At 39.3% G+C, this 17,873-nt stretch overlaps 1 protein-coding gene and 1 long non-coding RNA gene across 13 annotated transcripts in view; one reads left to right on the top strand and one right to left on the bottom strand.

Annotated features, from left to right (window-relative positions):
• The window catches only part of TPK1 (thiamin pyrophosphokinase 1), a 304,538-nt gene that overhangs the window by 190,242 nt on the left and 96,423 nt on the right, over nt 1-17,873 (bottom strand). The window contains exon 1 of one of the 11 annotated variants that reach the window (XM_027656015.1): nt 7,230-7,490. The exons of 9 other annotated variants lie outside the window; for them this stretch is intronic. In XM_027656015.1, the coding sequence (XP_027511816.1) occupies nt 7,230-7,251 (22 nt within the window). In that variant the 5' untranslated portion in view covers nt 7,252-7,490. Of the gene's footprint in view, nt 1-7,177; nt 7,491-17,873 lie in introns of those variants that run through there. One more of the 11 variants, XM_027656016.1, reaches the window with a different exon arrangement.
• Nucleotides 8,352-14,544, top strand: LOC113953148. Of its 2 annotated transcripts, none has more exons than XR_003529756.1 (3): nt 8,352-8,456; nt 12,857-12,920; nt 14,296-14,544. It is a non-coding gene; the product is annotated as an uncharacterized LOC113953148 (long non-coding RNA). The 2 variants fall into 2 exon arrangements; XR_003529757.1 differs by lacking the exon at nt 8,352-8,456 and adding an exon at nt 12,387-12,442.

Raw genomic sequence — 17,873 nt, 5'->3', positions numbered from 1 at the left:
TTCCTATACATGACTGGTTCCCCTGTTTTTATCAGACTAGTGCCACTGTACTTGCAAATCGCTTATTTCTATCTATCCTAACCTACTGCCCAGCCAGCTTAGACTACATGAGGGGCTAGTATTCAAAACCTGAAAGGGCCCATCCTCCATCTATGGGTATGTATTTGTCACGAAGTGGGAACTTGCACTGGAAACCTAACTACCTCCTCATCCAGGCAGAAGGTTCAAATGGTGGTTCTATAACAACCTGCATAACAACTGAGAAAAAAACTAACAACGCACAACCAAGAGTTCATCATGACAATACCCATTTTCTCTTTTTTTTCCTTCCTATGACACAAAAATTGTAACTCTGTTACAGTTTCTATACTGTTCCACAGACTGTTTGAATCATCTGACATAAAGCAGGTGGGTTAGGTCTTGGCTTTAATATCTTGAACTATCCTGATACAAAATCACAATAATTTTCAGTGATTCCACCTAACTTGGGGACCTCAAAGGGCATGTGCCACTAATTCCAGCTGATTTAAACAAGCACAGACATGCTGTTCTCTTGTGATCCCTTTGTTTATAGACTTAAGACAGAGAAAAGAGACAAGTCTAACGATATTATTACAAAATCAAATAAATTGGTATATTTTATTCATAAGTATCCTCATTAATCATCATTTAACTAACACATAGCTCTTTTGTGAGATTTTTAAAACCTGATAAGCTCTTAAGGATTGAAAATGACCATCTTGTCTTAGCAGACTTTATCAGTTTTGCTCTGAGATGCTCAAGTCAGACAACCACAGTACACAAGATAAAAGGAGCTGTTGCTTCCAGAGTAGAGCAGAGCGTTCCTTCCAGGCAAAGAGAGACTGACTGCTAGTTCTGAGAGCGCTGAAAGTCACAGGGCCAGGGCCAGGGGCTGGAGGAGAGAAAAGAGAAAAAGAGGAGAGACAAAGAAAACAGCCTGCCAAAGTTTTGGGGGAAAAGGTACAAACAATCAGATCAGGCACTTCTTGCTGCTGAGAATCCGATTTTCAGCTAAAGCCACTTTCCTTTGGTGTTTATTTCTCAGCCAGAACCACCTCTCAGAAGTGATACAAACCAATTATCTTTCCTTTTGGTGTGCATTAGGTGGGCAATCCAGCTCTCCTCCTAGCTTAGCCATCAACTTAGCCATCAACTTAGACAGCCTATACAAACTGGGACAACCAAGTTCACCTCTATATCTGCTCTCAAGTCACTCTTTCTTATGTGACTGCAGAACTCCCACCATGGGGAATGTTCTGTATGGGTATATCCACCATGCAGTACCATGTGATCTTGGCTGAGGCATTCTGGGTGGGGGGAGAAAAAGAAGGAAACAGGGCAACACAAAATCTACCAGTTCATCACAGGGAGCTTTAGGTACTTGAGCTCTTTTCTGCAGACTGAAACAATGTGCAGGGCAGGAGAATGAGCACTGTACTCCTCTGTATTGCTTCTAGCACTGCTCTGCTCTAGGGATCCTTGCTCTCTCTTGCCCATAGTATTATGGTACTCACTATGTCAAGCCCTACGACTCTCAGCCTTCTTGTACAGACCATGCTCCCCTCCGTTTCCTCATCCTACTTCTACTCCTTCCAGCCTCCCTCCAAACCCGTATTAATGAGACAAGGTCAAGCAGATTTGATCCTAACAAATTTCATTAGGTGAGATCATTTCTAAATTATGGTAGCTGGCCAGCCATTTACCATGGTGATTCACTGCTTCAGGCAGGTTCCTTATCCATCCTTATGAATACAAACAACACAAGAACACCATTTTTGCCTGCTGTGTTTGATGGGATGATTTTAACTTCTCCTCTCACTTGAGCTTACAGCTAAAAATGGGTTGATGTACTTTCTTTATCCTGGGTATATTTGTTAAGTTCTCTCAGGGAGTTCAGCTCACACAGAATATATTAATGGCCCATTGCAAGAAGAGTCTGTAATACCTGTCCTTGAATTAGTTATCCTGTCTATCGGCTTATTTAGCAGATAGAAGGCATCTAAGCAAGGCCTAGGACCTAGGCAATTACAGAATCTCTTCTCTCCCCGTGAGCTACAAAAGCAATTAATCAGTTGAGACACTTTTTATATCCAAAACTGTAAGAGGGTTGTAGAAAAAATATTTTCTAACTTCAGGTACATAAGCTTCCTAAAGGATGCTTCCCAGGCCAAGGACAGTCCCAGCCTTTTCCTTCTGAGAACAGTGAGTTTTATATTTATTATCCCACATTTAAAAAAAATAAGTGGCTTACAACCTTTAAAAAAAAAAAAAAGAAAGAAAAAAGACAGGACGAGATACAGAAAAAGAGATTAAAGAGTCTATTATCTGTCTCAATTACTTTAAGACAGCCAGACTGCCTTTAACTATTGCAAATTCTCTCAATGGACTTACCACAAGCGAAGCCTGGCCTAAGATCTCTTCATCTGATCTTACTATTTTAAAACAATATGACCTGAAAACCCAAACCAAACTAAGCATTATAAAACAAACCAGTCTTCAATCAGTCTGGTACACTGAAAACTGCTGAAATTCTCCCAAAAACATGAAGATACCTAAGTAACAGGTATGTAGTACGTAGTACGTAGTACACATGGATATGCGGCTACTATTTGATATCTCAAATCAAGAGTTCCCTTATATAACTGCACCTTAAAGCTGCCCCCCACATATTTATTCTTATTTATAAGAAAAAAAAATACAAAAATTAAACTTCTGCAGCATTGTCAAGTTATTTAGAGAAACTATTTATGAGGTGCTTATCCTTTACCAGCAAGTTAATAACTTACACTGAAATGAACCAAAGCCCCTGGGGCTTTGGAACTAGTAGGTAATTAACAGATTGGCCAGAGGCCAGTAAATCACAATATTTCTACAGCTAGGAACAAAGCTTTGCTTTATAAAAAGTAATGACATATACTAACTGGAAGAACTTGTATCATTATTATCTGAAAGTGTTTAAGGAGATAGCAATTCTAAGCTTAAAGTTTGGATGGAGATTCTCTATGAAAAGATAACAGGAACTGATTTTACACAATGCCTTTTATATTAGAGGTAAAATTGCTTAACAAACAACTATGTGGCCAAGGTGCACCACGGCAACTGAGTAGGCAAATCTAGCAGTCTCTAGGCACTTTGCAACAGCTCATACGAAACCTCATTAATTATTTCAGCAGAAGCTGAAGGACCTGAACAGGATCTGGTCTTTGTTTTGCTTGGCTTGGCATCCTGAAAACAGAGACACCTTCTTCCAAGATGTCTACAATTAAATAGATGGGGGAAAAAAAAAAAGAAAAAGTTGGAAAGTGACACAGAGGATGAAGTGCTAATGGTCACATGGGTCAAAACCAAGTTATCTTCCAGGGTGACCAAAGTGGATGGTGGGGCTTGCAGAGTGAAGAATAACTTAAGCGGTCATTCAGAACATAGAGAGTCTTGCACTTACCTTCTCTTCTGGCTCAAAGGTTGCCATCCCATTATTGGAGACCCCTCAGATTTGCCAGGTGGGCTGCACATTGAAGTACTCTCTACCTTATGTAATGTCAGAAAGAACTAAGTCACCAAAGACATTATCTGAAGGCTTTTAGTTAACCCTGCCTGCGTGAGCTGAGACAGACTAAGGAATAGTTGTTCAAGAAGCTCACTGAGCTTTGAGGGGTGAGGAGGACCAACACCTCCAGAAAAGATGCTGTGATATGCAACTCAGAGCGAAAGCTTTTTTAACCAGCACAACTAGAAGCAGAGGAGGCCCGTGCTCTTAGCTGCCCAGCTCAGCTGGAGAGTCCCAAGGTACTGCTTCATGCTTTTGTTATTAGAAGAGACAATGCTAAGAGGACAAGGGTGCAAGTGCACTGCAGCCCTGGCTCAGTGTGCGAATCTGCGCTCCTTGGCATTACCACAAAGTATCACCTTTCCAATCTGAATATTCTGTGTTAAGCTCTACTCCTCAGAAATAGCTCCATGTGCCAAAGTACCCCCTGTTCTATCTGTCAAATTTCTTTCTGATGTAATTCCTGTGTCATTCAGTGAACTAGGGCATGGAGACATAACTGAAAAATCAGCTGTTTCATTGTACAGAAGGGGGACCTCAATGCCACTGACAATAACTACTTCCCAAGTTAATGGGAGCAGCATATGTTAAGTCCAGTAGTGTCTGAAATTACAGCAAGAGTAAATAGCCCTCATCTCCACCTATGCCAAGGAAAAGTTACATCAAGAGTATATTATCAGCCTGTGATATCTAAGAGTTTCTCACAGGCAACATGGACGAAGAAACCAAAGTCTTTCTGAGCAATGGCCTTAATTTTAAATGGTGCCTCTTCTGCTATGAACTAGTGAACCCTTCAGTGACTGAAGCTGAAGCACCAATTTTAGGGCTAATTATTAGTTGTTACAAAAATTATCAAAACACAACAAAAATAAGTGAAACAATTATATTGATATTTATCCCTTTGGCAAATACTTCCTGTCCCTGTGAGACAGGATATGAATAACATATCAAGCACAAAAAAAGAAGGTCTTGTCTCTAAGCTAACTAGTCCTGATGCTTTTTCCAGAAAAGAAGCAAGTATATTACCATACTCAATAGCCCTGCAAATTCAGGCAGGGGGAAAGACTCCACAGAACAGATGCATCTCTAGCAGACTATGTAAGATGAGGGCATAAAAAGGGAATATGTTTATACACTACAGCAATACCTGAGGAAGAAAAGCATAATCTTATTAGTCCTATTATTATTCCTATTCTATTATTCCTTGCAATTAGCATTGAAAATTTTTTTTTTTAAATGGATTTTGAAATCAACCCATGTTTTTTTGCCTAAATTCAAATTGATGACATCTCTCCTTAAACTGCCTTAGTGTATCCCCTCTGTTCCTTTTCTAATTTTACACAACTTCTTCTAGGTATGCAATCTGTTTCCTTTATTCTTTTATTGATTCAGTAGCCTGGTAACCATAATTAACCTGCCAGCATAATCTACACATAAGAGAATTCTGCTTAATTAATGACTTGGAGTGCTGGTAGTAATACATACATGATATATATGGGAGGTATGCAGAAAACTGCTTGGTCTGCTTGATACATTGGGACAACACATTTTTGTCCCAGCATTACTTAAAAAAAATAGTGGTTATTGACAACAAAATGCATAATCTGTATTTATGTGCTTTCTCGTTTTCTCCTTTGTCCTGTAGAAACTGCAAAAATAAATTTAGCAAACCCATGGCTTTAAATAGCTGCAGATTGCTAGCTAGGTGATCTAACTGCATCTCAAACTACTCCCTTCTATCCATATGTTTCCACCTGTGTTATCAGGACTGTATGCAACTGTTATTATACACCAAGTACAGTGCACTGCAGACATTCCTCTTCTGGTCAGCTGCAGCTCTTACCAGAAAATAGCAAATCACCCACTGGTGATTTGGACACTGGTCTTGCAAAGAAGCTTTTTTACTATTTAGTTACGTCTATTCTTATGTTGCAAAAGAGTGGTTTGGTTGCTTAAAGAAACACAGTCAAAGGTATTGGTGAAGGCAGGCTTTAATGTGAATTTGTGAAAATACGACTTTGGAGAGTTCAATGGCAAGGTTCACTCTATTACTTACTACACAGATTAAAGCATCCAAGGAGGGAAGGTCAAATAAGAAGCAATTTAAAGTCATTTACACAGAATCCGGGAGTGCGAAAGGGGGTAAAGGTGTAAAGGATAGAGATGCAAAGATAAGGGTGCAAAAGGGTTTAAGAGCACTTAATAACTGACTACTTTAACATTTACAAAGCAATTCAATAGAGTTCACTACAATTATAACAAAGACTTAACCATAGATGTGAGATCATAACATTCATACCATAATCAATTCACATGCACACAGGTAAACCGATGTGTACACCTATTTCTATTTGCGTAAAGGCACCTATCAAAAATTCCCCTTGAGTTCAGTGAAATGTTCACATCAAACCCCTTTGTGCTTCCCAACAGGCAAGAGCTGCACCTCAAGAAGTGTGGAGATGGGGCAGGCTGGGGTCATCAGCCTATGCTTCACTGTCAGCGACAATCCTTCAAATATCGCAAACTTGAGACTTGTCATCTCTGAGGTGTCCCACTCAGAGTGAGGTGCTGGCACAGCCCACTGTGGTCCAGGACCACTCAAAAGGGCTTCACTTAGGACCAGTGCTTATAGGGTCATAAGATGATTGACTTTGGTCATCAGTAGGTTTCCATCCTGGCAACAATCCAAGTAGGTGACTACAGGGCTTGTTTCCTAAAGTGCAGTAATAATGGTATCATTACACTTGCGTTATGATTCAGGTATATGGTTTAGCAAAGCTACAAAATGTAATTGTTTATCCTTTGTTTCCCACCTTGGTTATTGTTGTGATTTGACTCCCCAAAAATCCAATTTCTAAGCCCCCCACACTTTGCCTCAATGTGAGAGGGGTTTTCAGACATAACACATCAACTAGCATGGGGAAATTATATCAAAGTTTATTACTAACACAATAAATACTATAATACATTTACATACAACAATTCTAACTATCTCTCTTATGGTAAAGCAATATATTTACATAGATCAAATCCCTCCTTTCCCTCCAAATAAAAGTTCAAGGAGGAAAGAAGAAAATCACTTTCAGGGCAGCACAATCTCTTCTCTTCCAAGCAGCAGATTCACTCTGTCGTAGTTGGAAAATCTCTCTCTCCCTCTTCATTACAATGCAGGGGTTTTTCTCTCACCCCTTTTGGCCCTTTAGTTTCAACTGAAGGTCTCTCTCCCGTGGGTTGCAAAGCAGGGACAAAACTCGCCTTACCACGGTCATATCATGGGGTGCAAGGCATCCCATGAAAGTCCCTTCCTCAGGGGGTCAAATTCCCCCTGAGTCAGAATGTTTAGGGCTCTCAGTTCAGTTTTTCTGCCCCAAGTATTCTAACAGTGCTCCTTTGCTCCGTCTCAAGCTGCCAACGTGGCAGGGGGGGGAAGGAAGGCCACTTCTCCCACATTCCTTCTGACCGTCCTGATCCAGCTCCAGGACGTCTCTGAGCTTTCGGCTCCTCTCTCTCTCTAGCTGCTGCTGCATTTTGGAACTCCCTTCAAATAGAAGCCCACCCCCTCCTTCCAAAAGGGGTCTCAAGGGTTTTGGGGAAGTAATTCAGTCTCACCCCAAACAGTCTCTACTGAGCTTGGTTCTCTCCCTCTCTCTCTGTCGGACACCTCTGCGTCTCAGCCTGGCCATGTGCCATATTTGCTGTTTCACGGTTATCTTCTTGGCTTTCAGCTCTCTATTCAGTGCTGTCTCTGCCGCCGTTCTTCTGCTGCCCACTCACCGTGGAGAAAACTTCCCCCAGCCTTTTGGCCACAGCAGCCGGTCCAGTTTTAATGCTGTGCCGGGTTTCTGCAGCCCCAGCCAGGGCTGAGGGCCTTGGCCCCCAGTGGGGCTCCCTGGTCCCTCAGCTCTAACACATGGTGTCTCAAGCCATGGCTGCCTCTCTTCCAACTACGTAATCTGTCTCCTTTTCTGGTCTGTTGTAATATGTTCATTTCACAGGGCCGAACTGTAGCTTCTGATTGGCTCTACACCAAGAACACCATCCCCTGGGATTAACCGCCTTCCAACTCCAGGGGAAAACCCTTTTTAACCCACAACAGTTGGGCAGCTGATGCTTCTGGTTGTTCCCACCTTTACCATGCAAGAATTCCTGGTGTGATCAGGGAGTATCTCATGGCCCAGTTGGTCAAGGGATGCTTTGTGGCTCAGCTGGTTTGGTTAAATCTTGTCAAGAATTTCTGAGATCACAGAGCAGGCCTGAGGATTGGGTGAGTGGGATGCACCATCACACCTTAATTTGTCTAAAACTGAAAAGATGCAGCTCATGTCACTGGGATTTTAAATTTGTAGCAGTGCACAGGGCTTTAAATAAGCACAATAAAGAATGTCACCCACTCTCAGGATATTCTGTGGTTTCAAATGAAATTAAAGAGATTTACAGGTGCTTTCTAAGCTGCTGCTACAGGTGCATATTCATGCTGCTATAATCAGCAGTAGCAAGAGGAGTCAGCCTTCTGTAATACTACTCAGCACTTCCTAAGATAGAGCCCATTCTTAGGAATTTCACCCAAGATTCCTTTTTTTTCACTCTTTTTTTCTACCATTGGAAATTCACAATTTTTCATGCATACTTCCAGCCCAGAACAAGTTTTAGTTTTACAGATCCTGTAAAGAAAACAATGGTTGCTATTCTTAAATTTTCTGTGCATCCAAGAAAGATACAGCAGCTACAGATGCCTCATACCTGACTACTAAACCATCTGTATCACACAAAGAACAGAGATACCCAGTAGTCTTGAAGTAAATGCATCACCAACACTGGAGCTGGCAGTCTGCTTCCATATGGACTGGACTATGGATTTCAGAGGGAAAACAACTGTACTTCTAAGAAGGTAATTATATATTTCCTATAAAGCTTCTTTAATCACTCTGCCTTGAGCTGTAAATGTCATAGAGATCTCAGCCAAGCAGAGGCAGAATTCATTAAGCAATTAAATATGAGAAGACAAGAAAGAAACCAATGTGAGAATGAATTAGAAACACTATTCTTTTTTCAGTGCATTGATTCAATATTGAGCAAAAGCCACATAGATAACGATGTCTCTCTAAAAGCTTCACTCAGAAATGAAACACAAGAAAGATTAAACAATTTTTCCCACAGACAAAACCCACCAATGAATTTTAGCCAAAAACTGTTACACAGTCATCAAAACAAAATCTTACTTTAAAAGAAAATCCTAAAAACATTTGTATCTCAATGCTCACTTTGGAAAAAAATAATAAACAGAACAGATCAACCCTTTAAAAACCACATTCTTAAGTACCAAAAAACATGATTGCAAGCAAAAAACTTTGAGTATTAGTAAGTATAGTAGGAGTAATATGCTGTCAGAGACAGAGGCAGGAGAGCAACTGTGATTTCACCAGACTGAGTTTCTGGACTGTCATCAGGAGCACTTCCATGCAGAGTTCATTACAATGATTCATATTCAAGGCTGCTGGGTTTGGAGTAATCTTTTGTCAGGTGTTAGATTTAATATTCCTACAAGTCTCACTTAGGATATGATTTTCTCTTCTCTTTCCCGTCATTCTTCTCCCATTCTGTCAAACCCGGGAGCTCTGGTACTCACTATGTTGCCTTAAACCCATTGCTGTAACAGGCTCCACAAGCGGAACAGCCCCGTGCTGTGTCACAGAGAAAACCAGGAGGAGAGAGCTCAAATGTAAAACAAAGCATGTGCTGTCATCATTTCAGCTAAAATCTAAGTGACCTTTTCATGACAAGGCCACGTGGCTTGATGCCACTAGGGGGAAGAATCAGGAAGAAGTTTATTCTTTTCATTTTCTCCTTTTTTTTTGCTTTTTGTTTGAAAAATGACAGCTGAGGCAATAATGTAACATTTAATCATCTTTTCTTTTTGACCTGAGCACACATCTTTTATCACTAGGTGACAGTAAAAAAACACCGATTAGACCACACACCAAAAAAAAAAAAAAAAAAGGGAAATAAGAAGAAGAAGGAAAAGAAGGGGGAAAATGCACAATATGACATTTTTTCCCCCTGATAAACTACTTGTTTTGAATGTATTTAACGAAGAATTTGTCAAATCAAAGATCCTCACAAATCAAATAAGCTACTGAAAAATAAACAGGAAATCCTACCTGGGCCTTAAATCTGTCTTTTCCAGAGTGAGAAGGAATACAAGCTCTCTACAGTGATATACTTGCATCTTACTGAAGTCTGATCTGACACCAGGAATTCCCCACAGATTCACAAGCCCTTTCTGCAGTGCCACACATTGGCCCCAGGGTTGGGTGGGATCCTGGTTTGCAGACTACCATGCGCGTGCCCAGGAGCTTGTCCGAGACTGCAGTTCTTCCCCAGCTGACCTGTGATTGGTAACCAAACTGACCCATCCAAACCTTGCCTGTGTAACCCCTGACTGTTGATGAAGGATCCAGCGAGTCCCGAACATCAAATCCCTGCAGACACCACGCTGGTGATCCTTCATCATGCATCCCATCAGGTTGCCTTTCAAATACCACCTTCTTTCATTGCTTCCAAAGCACAATGTGCCTCACTAACTAAACTTTACTATAACCTGTCTACCTACAGAAAACACCTATATGGAAATACAATTGAAGGTAAAGTAACTGAAAGAGTGTGCAGCTTGCTTGCTCTGCATCCATTACCTGAGTATCAAATGAAATGCAGAGGCTTCAACATTAATATTACTTCTGAAGTTTTAAAATTATATTGTTTAATAATTCAGTGTAAGCTCCATTGGCTTCAAGCTTTGAATGCAACTTTTTATTTCTTCATTTCCTATTTTCCATTGCTGCAGCATTGATTTCTGACAGAAGGAAAATAAACAGCTACAAACATGATGGAATACCCCAACTGCCTGCAATTTTTAATTGCTGGTCAGCGTTGTTATCAGATAAATTGCAATAACAAGCTGACTCTATTCCTATAGGGAAAAAAAGATGACTAAAAAAACCAAGCACCTTTATTAGCCGTAAAACATCCACACTTGCAAAAAGGATCAGACAGTAAAGAGGGAAAAAAAAAAGCTTTTTTTTTTGATCTGGGACTGCATCAGCAATGACACCCTGCATGAAATCACTGCTCCCTATCCCACAGTGTGCAGGACATGGGCAAGCAGGGAGGCAACATTTGGAAAGGGTGGTCAGCTGTGCTAAAACAGCAAAGAAGGAGAAATAATCTCCTACTACTAGTGGCCACCAGCAAGACTGCAGTCCTCACCACAGCCAGAGTCAGTGTTACTGTCTCTTTTGCTTCCACTCAACAATATGCATTAATAATTTAAGCCAACCTGCAAGTGTAAAGCAATGAGCATGATAAGTTCATATTCATGTCTATGATTAAATATTTTCAGCTAATGCATTTATATTTCAAATTTTGTTTGCATAAATTGGATTTGCAGTAGCGGGCAACTCATCAAAAAATTAATCATACACTTATTTTAAATTGCACAAAATATATTAATTCTCATGGTACTAAAACACACATGGTACCTTAGCAGCCCAGAAGAGATTTCCACATCACATTTATTTTCTAATTTTTTCTATTTTCTTTTAATATACAGCTATCCTCTGTACATGGTGCATACTCTTGCATATAGATAATTTTCCCTACTCTTAATAGGTAAATTCTTCAATAGATTTTCAACCAAACAATCATAACAGTAAACTATGGTCAAAATGGTCAAAATGGTCAAAAAACCCCCCCAAACCATCATTATTTCATTTATGACAGTTTCACCCTTTTGTATCTGACTGACCCCCACATCTTTTCCATTCTCCTAACTCCCAGATTTGGGTAGTGGTAAGCTGCAATGGAAGATTCTTGAAGAAACTGGAAATATAAAATTACAAGACTTGATCTGACCTACTTTTTTTCATAGTTGGAATAGCTACTTGTACATATGCACGGGTGTTTGCACCAGTCTCAACTAGAAAGGTTTCGAGGAAGCAGTGGATTTGCATTGCTATTACTCTAGTACTGGCACTTTAATAGAGTTCCAAGGAAGAACCTGAATTCAATATTTATAGTACAACGTATGGTTCCTCTTAGGAGAAGAAGAGTTTTAGCTACCTGCATCAAGACTAATCTTGATCCAACATCTTCCTACACAAAATAAATCTAAAATTGAAAAAATATTCTTGTTATGCACTTTCTTTTAGCTAAATTTTCCAACAGTCAAGAAAGAATGTCACCTAGTATAAGCTGGTATACTGATATAAAAATCAGGTCTATGGTATAATTTTTCTCAAACACATTTCTTTCATTCATATTTGATAAAATAGTAGAAAAAAACAAAATATGATATTTTCAATTCTTAAAATAATATAGAATGTGTGAGTTAACATTTTCAAAAGAAACAATCACACCATCAATAATTTTTGGAAAGTTATTAGTTATCTTGATGAAATGATATGTCAAATCATGACAAGATACAAATAAAGCATATTTGGACAGGCATCTACAAACCAGACTAGAAACCGTAATTCTGAGTGCAAAATGGGATTTCTCATCTCAATTCTCTTACATAATGCAAATGCAAAATCAATACTGTGTCATCCATAAAAAAAAAAAATCAGCATCTATACGCAGTCCAGTTATGAATGAAGATGGCATAGCAGTAGTTTCCCAATTCATAAAAGTGATGAAGAAACAAGTGCATTGATTTCAAAACCTCTCCTTATTACGGTTATAAAAGAGCTTTAGGATTAAGTTTCCAAGTAAAAATATTTGTAGGAAGCAATCTAGAGTTTACTGTAAAAACCAAGAGTATGCTCTCAAGAGGAATAAACTTTCATGTGACAACTCTCCTCATAGCAAGGCTGCAAACAGGTAATAAATTTATAGATCTTTGCATTAAGTAGAAACAGCTCTTATCTTCTACCTCTGAAACAGCACTATGGCAGATTCCTAAGGCTTCATAAGGGGAGAGAGGTTTAGAGTGAATGGAAAAGTAGAGGCACAGTGGAAACTCCAGCTCCCTAATTTGGGACTGTTCAGTGTTTTAGAAAAACCTGCAAGCTTCTGGACTATTCAAAAACTATTCTTAGTAGCCAATTTGTCCATGTCTAATTTCCACTTACAAAGGAGATCAGTACATTGCACATGATTTTTATCAAAATGCTGCGGAATTACTGCTCCAGGCCTTCAATTTCCATGTGTTACAAAGACAAATAGCCCTAAAAGTGAAAAATTAAAGAACTTTTCCCTCTCATTTTGGTCTTTTGGTTTTTTTTCATTTCGAAGGAGAGAGACTAGACTTTAGAAGATATTGAAGTCTGAAGTTCAGAAGTGAATTCATGGAAACCAGGTACGAATTCTTTGTTTTGTTTAAATTATCTCCTATCTAACTGTATTATATCCCCTTTTAAATTAATGCTAATAAGGAAACATTTTGCCATCCTTTGAGCATAAGCCAAACCATTTAATCCTTATTGACCAAAAATATTGGCCTCTTCTTTGGGACCATTTCTCCCTTGTAGATGAAACACGTGCATTCAATAAATAAAGCCTTGAGCTTATTCTGAAGGTATGCTTTAAGAACACATTGCCTGTGAAACAAACAAGAAAAACCCCAAGACACAGATACATTACATATTGTATCTGTTGCTCTTTGTTCTCAAAATAGTTCAATGGAAAAAAAAAACCACCAAAGAACTGCAAATCTTAATATAACAAGTGTTTCATTGTAATGAATAGTAAATTGGAAATTATCACCCTGCTAAAATTTCCATATAAATATGGTTTATAAGGATGGGAGAAAAAAATGTCCTAAGTACAGCTAATATATCCGTTTTTAAATCAGTCAAGTGTTGGCCAAAAAGAATATCAATATTCTATTTAATTTACAAGCTATGTCCATACTAAATAGTTCATTATCAGGAACAAAAAATATTAGAAGACAGGATGTTTAAATGTGATTTGAATCACTGCACCGATCCCATGCTACCCTATCTGCCAGATGTGCTGGATACTTCAGATTAGTACACAGCATTTTAATTTAAAGTAGTGAGTTCCTGCACTTGGCCTTGTTTAAATCAGTATTGGTAGCAAAGAGCTAGTAAAATGATAAGAAAAACCTTTTACTTCTTTAACCTGAATTTCATCTTTCGTGAGCCCTTGGAGCCTACAGTGTCATTATCTATTGGGCTTTGAAGCACAAGAATTATACAGAAGTCAGCCTTTTCACCTCACTCTGATCTCCGTGTTCTAAAAGAACTCCTGTCTTCCCCAGATAACCAGTTTTCTCACCTCCTGCTCATCCATTTTTGACCATGCCTCTGATAGCATCCCTTGATAAATATACAGGGGAATTCCCAGGCCTGAGCCTTAAATGTCAAACATTAGAGAGTTAAAAACAATCAAACAACCAACTATTCCACATTGAAAAAACAAAACAAAATTAAAAAATACAACTCCACAACAAGCACATATTAGTGTGTGTGACAAAGGAGTTTCATCTAAAATATTTATCTCCTCACTGCTTTTTACTGGTTTACTTCCAAACAACTGTGTTGGTCCTGCATTAGCTAAGACACTTGAGGTCAAGTTCTACCAGAGCACTTCAGCAAAATGTGTTTAAAGCAGGATTGTCTCTGTTAAGAGGTTTGATGAAAGGATTTCTCTTACTCATGGTGTGATAATACATGACTAAACATCTAAGGCAGGTATCTGTTTGTATGCAGATTTAAACATCCAACACTGGGGGACTGTTCTCCCTAGCAAGGAACAGCAACGCTCTGATTTCACACACGACATTCACTGTTAGGCAGACCTGGAAAGCTATCTCTGAATCTCTGGTTCACCAGATGCTACAGAGGTACTTCTGTACCATAAAGGTAACAAGCACAGTTTTGCCAGTGAAGAGAGAGATCTGCATAAGGCTTTGCTGTCTGCTTGGTACAGACTCCAGAACTTCTAATGGGTTTTGCAGTTTGGAGGGAGTTTTTGCTTACTGATGCAATGATTTCCCTGTGAAAGATTAAAAGATGACTAAATTGCCATCTTTATTAACTAAACTAACGTTAAAAAAAAAAAAGAGAGAACTAGATATACTGGTGTTTGTTCACAGGTCAAATTGACTATCAAATCACAGTTCAGCCAATCAATAGTCCCTTGCCAGAGAAAAAAGTTTCAGAAATTTCCTTTAACAGCTAGCTTTCCAGTCTCAGAAACATTTGAGGTTGTTGCTCTTTTAGCAAACCATAATCAATAGCTGTGACTAACAGCTATTGAAGTAGGTTAAATTTTCCTTTATGTGATTAATCCCACTCCTAACTTCCACAATTTTAAAAGGCTTATCTGGAGGAGCATAAAATAGTATTTGCTTTTCAGCCATAATTTGAGAGGTTTCTGCACGTAGCTGGTCCTCATTCCCTGAGGTCTGTGATTTCAGTGAAGCCACCTGTGCTGAGCAGAGAGTTCTACTCCTCAAGTATTGGGATTCAAACCACACTTAGCACTCTATCCAAACACAAGGCACCTGTAACAGCTCAAGTCATAATGCCATATAGCTTTTCTCTTTCTCTGTTCACCATCTATCTTGATCCCTACTATCTCCCTCTTTGACATTTCATCTAGTCTGGCTTCCAAATGCACACAGTATCTCATCAACTCACAGCAACACAAATACCCTCTGTCAGCCTCCTTCTTCCTCCCCCACACCCCACCATTTCATCTCTCCTTCTTCACCTATTGTCTCCATTCTGCCCCACTGCTGCTCCACAGTGCTGTTACTTCCTATTTCAGGGTCTGCTTTATGATCCACACAATTATTTTACTCTACTTAAAATTTAGCAATTGTGAGAGTAAAGTTAAAAGTGTAACCAGACAAGCATGGACTTCCTGGCGTTTTGTAAAAAAAAAAATCAGAAAGCAGAGAGAACAGGTTCTCACAAAATAAGCAAGAATAAAAGGTGAGCAGTCATGCTATTTCTCCTGACATGCAATAACTTCATGCATTGTTCTGCCACTCTACCAAGGATGACATGACTGAGACAAGACGTTCCCATGCCAGCAGTTTCTGAAAGCCCATATCACTCTCTGGGCAGGCACAGGATGGAGGCAAACAGGTCTTGGGGAGAGTGTATGTGCCCAGGGAGCTGCAGAGACAGCACTGCTATAGCTCTCTCTGTCTGAACAGCTCTCATACCATTGGAGAGAAGGGAATTGCACACTACATTATACCTGGTGCAAAGATGCTGCCTTCCTCCAGCAGTAAAGAGTCACACTGAGGCACCACTGACAGCACTCTCCCACCCACCACAACTGCTGAGAAAGCCTTTGCAGGGGAAGGAGACAACCAGCTGCCCTCAGGGAGGTATCCGTCTTGTTTTGATAGTAAAGAATGGGGACAGATAGGAAATCAAATTATATCTCTTTTCTTCTCAAGCATGAGTGGTGCATTTCCTCACACAGCAAAAAGAGCAGGCAATGTTTAGCGAAACATTCACTTCCTAACACAACTGAATTCACCAGGGCATTCCTAGTCTTTCCTCTTCTAAAGAGGAATGACACCATCCATTCAACAGTAAAACAATGCAATATGCATTTGGAACAATAAACAAACAAACCTAAATAAGAGAACCATCAATCCACTGTTCGTTTAAAAAATAAGAATACTAAGAAAGAAAGGCTTGTATAAGAGGAAATAATTAAAACTAACCATACAGGAAAATAAACCCGAAACCCAACACACAACAAATAATTAAAGGTTACCTTTAAATTATTATTGCAGTCTATAAGAGACCTGCTGCAAACTTTAATAATATTGTTTGGAACATCAGTCATTTTGCTCTTGCTGAAATTCATTTCTGATAATGCAATAGCAACATCTCAGGAATAATATTAAATTTCTACTTCATATTAAAGTAGAATTATATTAGCATGGTACAGTATGTGTATCCCTGGTAGGATTACTTTCATGCTGGAAAAAACAATGTTATTTTTCTATTACTGAAATAAGTTATCTATTTTGACACTGGAAAATATATTTCACTGAACTATAAACTAACAAAATCTCTCATCTAAGAGAATATCACTGAAGTTTCTCTCCTGGTGAATTTTCAATTCCTAGCCAGCAGCAATTCTGTTAATTTTTTTGCACAAACTCATTTGATTTGTGGCATACCTGTGAGACCATATCCTAAAGTTAGTATGTCCAGTCCAATTACTCTTGTTCAATCCTTGACCAAACTATTGGGAAATCTGCCTGAGGAAAGAACAAAAGATTGCAACTGACAGATGTATATCTTTCTGAACAAAACACAAGCAGCCCCCTTCCAGGATCTCTCTTGATTCAATCTTTCGACTACCTGAACCCTAAGAAAATGAGCCCTACACCAGCTTGGAGAGAGGAAGAAATGGGGAATCAGAGTTACGTTTATATTCAAACAGATCTGTACTTTAGTGACATAATTTTCCAAGGCACCCAACCTCATGTTAACTTTTGCTTTTCAGTTTAAGATGTGGGATCACTGGTTTCCATCCACCTTTCATTCACACTTATGGATCAACTTGAACATCCTCCAGCTGGCCCTAACCTTCCAATTTCTTGTTAGGATACGGAAGAAATGAGCTCTAACAGGGATTTATAAGGGAAAGTGAGGGAAGTCACCCTATCTAATAAAATCTGCCTCCAGTATAAGCCACAAACAGTTTCAGATATGAATTACAGAGGTTATCAAAGACAAGCCAGGAATCAAGCCCGTCAGTCATGGATCAATCCCCCCACTAATGGATCAAGACCATGGTTAGCAAGTACTTCAGCAAAATCCAGGCTTTAACCATATAATTACTTCAATTCAAGTACTTTTCCAAACATACACCTTAATTTTCTATCGCTGATTGATGTGTAATTTACAGTGTGTTCTGTATCAGTTTTGAAGTTGACCAACACAATTTTGTGCAAAAAGCTTCATGGGCATTAAGTTTGGGACTGGCACGTGTACACCATGTGTGTTCCAACTGCTGGCCTGAGGGACGTTTCTTTTCTTTTGCGATAACACCAGAATCAGGAAGAAGATAGTGAACTTGAATATATTCTAGCAAAGCTCCTAGCAATCACCTGGGGAGCAGAAATTGCCACCTCTGAGCCAAGAACCAGCTTTCTGCCAAGCCTGACCGCAGCGGCAGGTGTCGCTGTAAGGCAGAGCTACGGCAATTAGTAAATTATTGGGACACAAACAAGAACAGAAGCAGGCAAAAAATCCTTCATGGTACGCGTTAAGAACATGCAAATTCTTGACAGCTGGTAGCTGTGCAC

This window comes from Corapipo altera, unplaced genomic scaffold (assembly GCF_003945725.1).
Source record: "Corapipo altera isolate COAL_440 unplaced genomic scaffold, ASM394572v1 59, whole genome shotgun sequence".
In the NCBI taxonomy this organism is placed as follows: Eukaryota; Metazoa; Chordata; class Aves; order Passeriformes; family Pipridae; genus Corapipo; species Corapipo altera.
The sequence above is the reverse complement of the archived record's forward strand: the minus strand, read 5'-3'. Positions and strand labels throughout refer to the sequence as shown.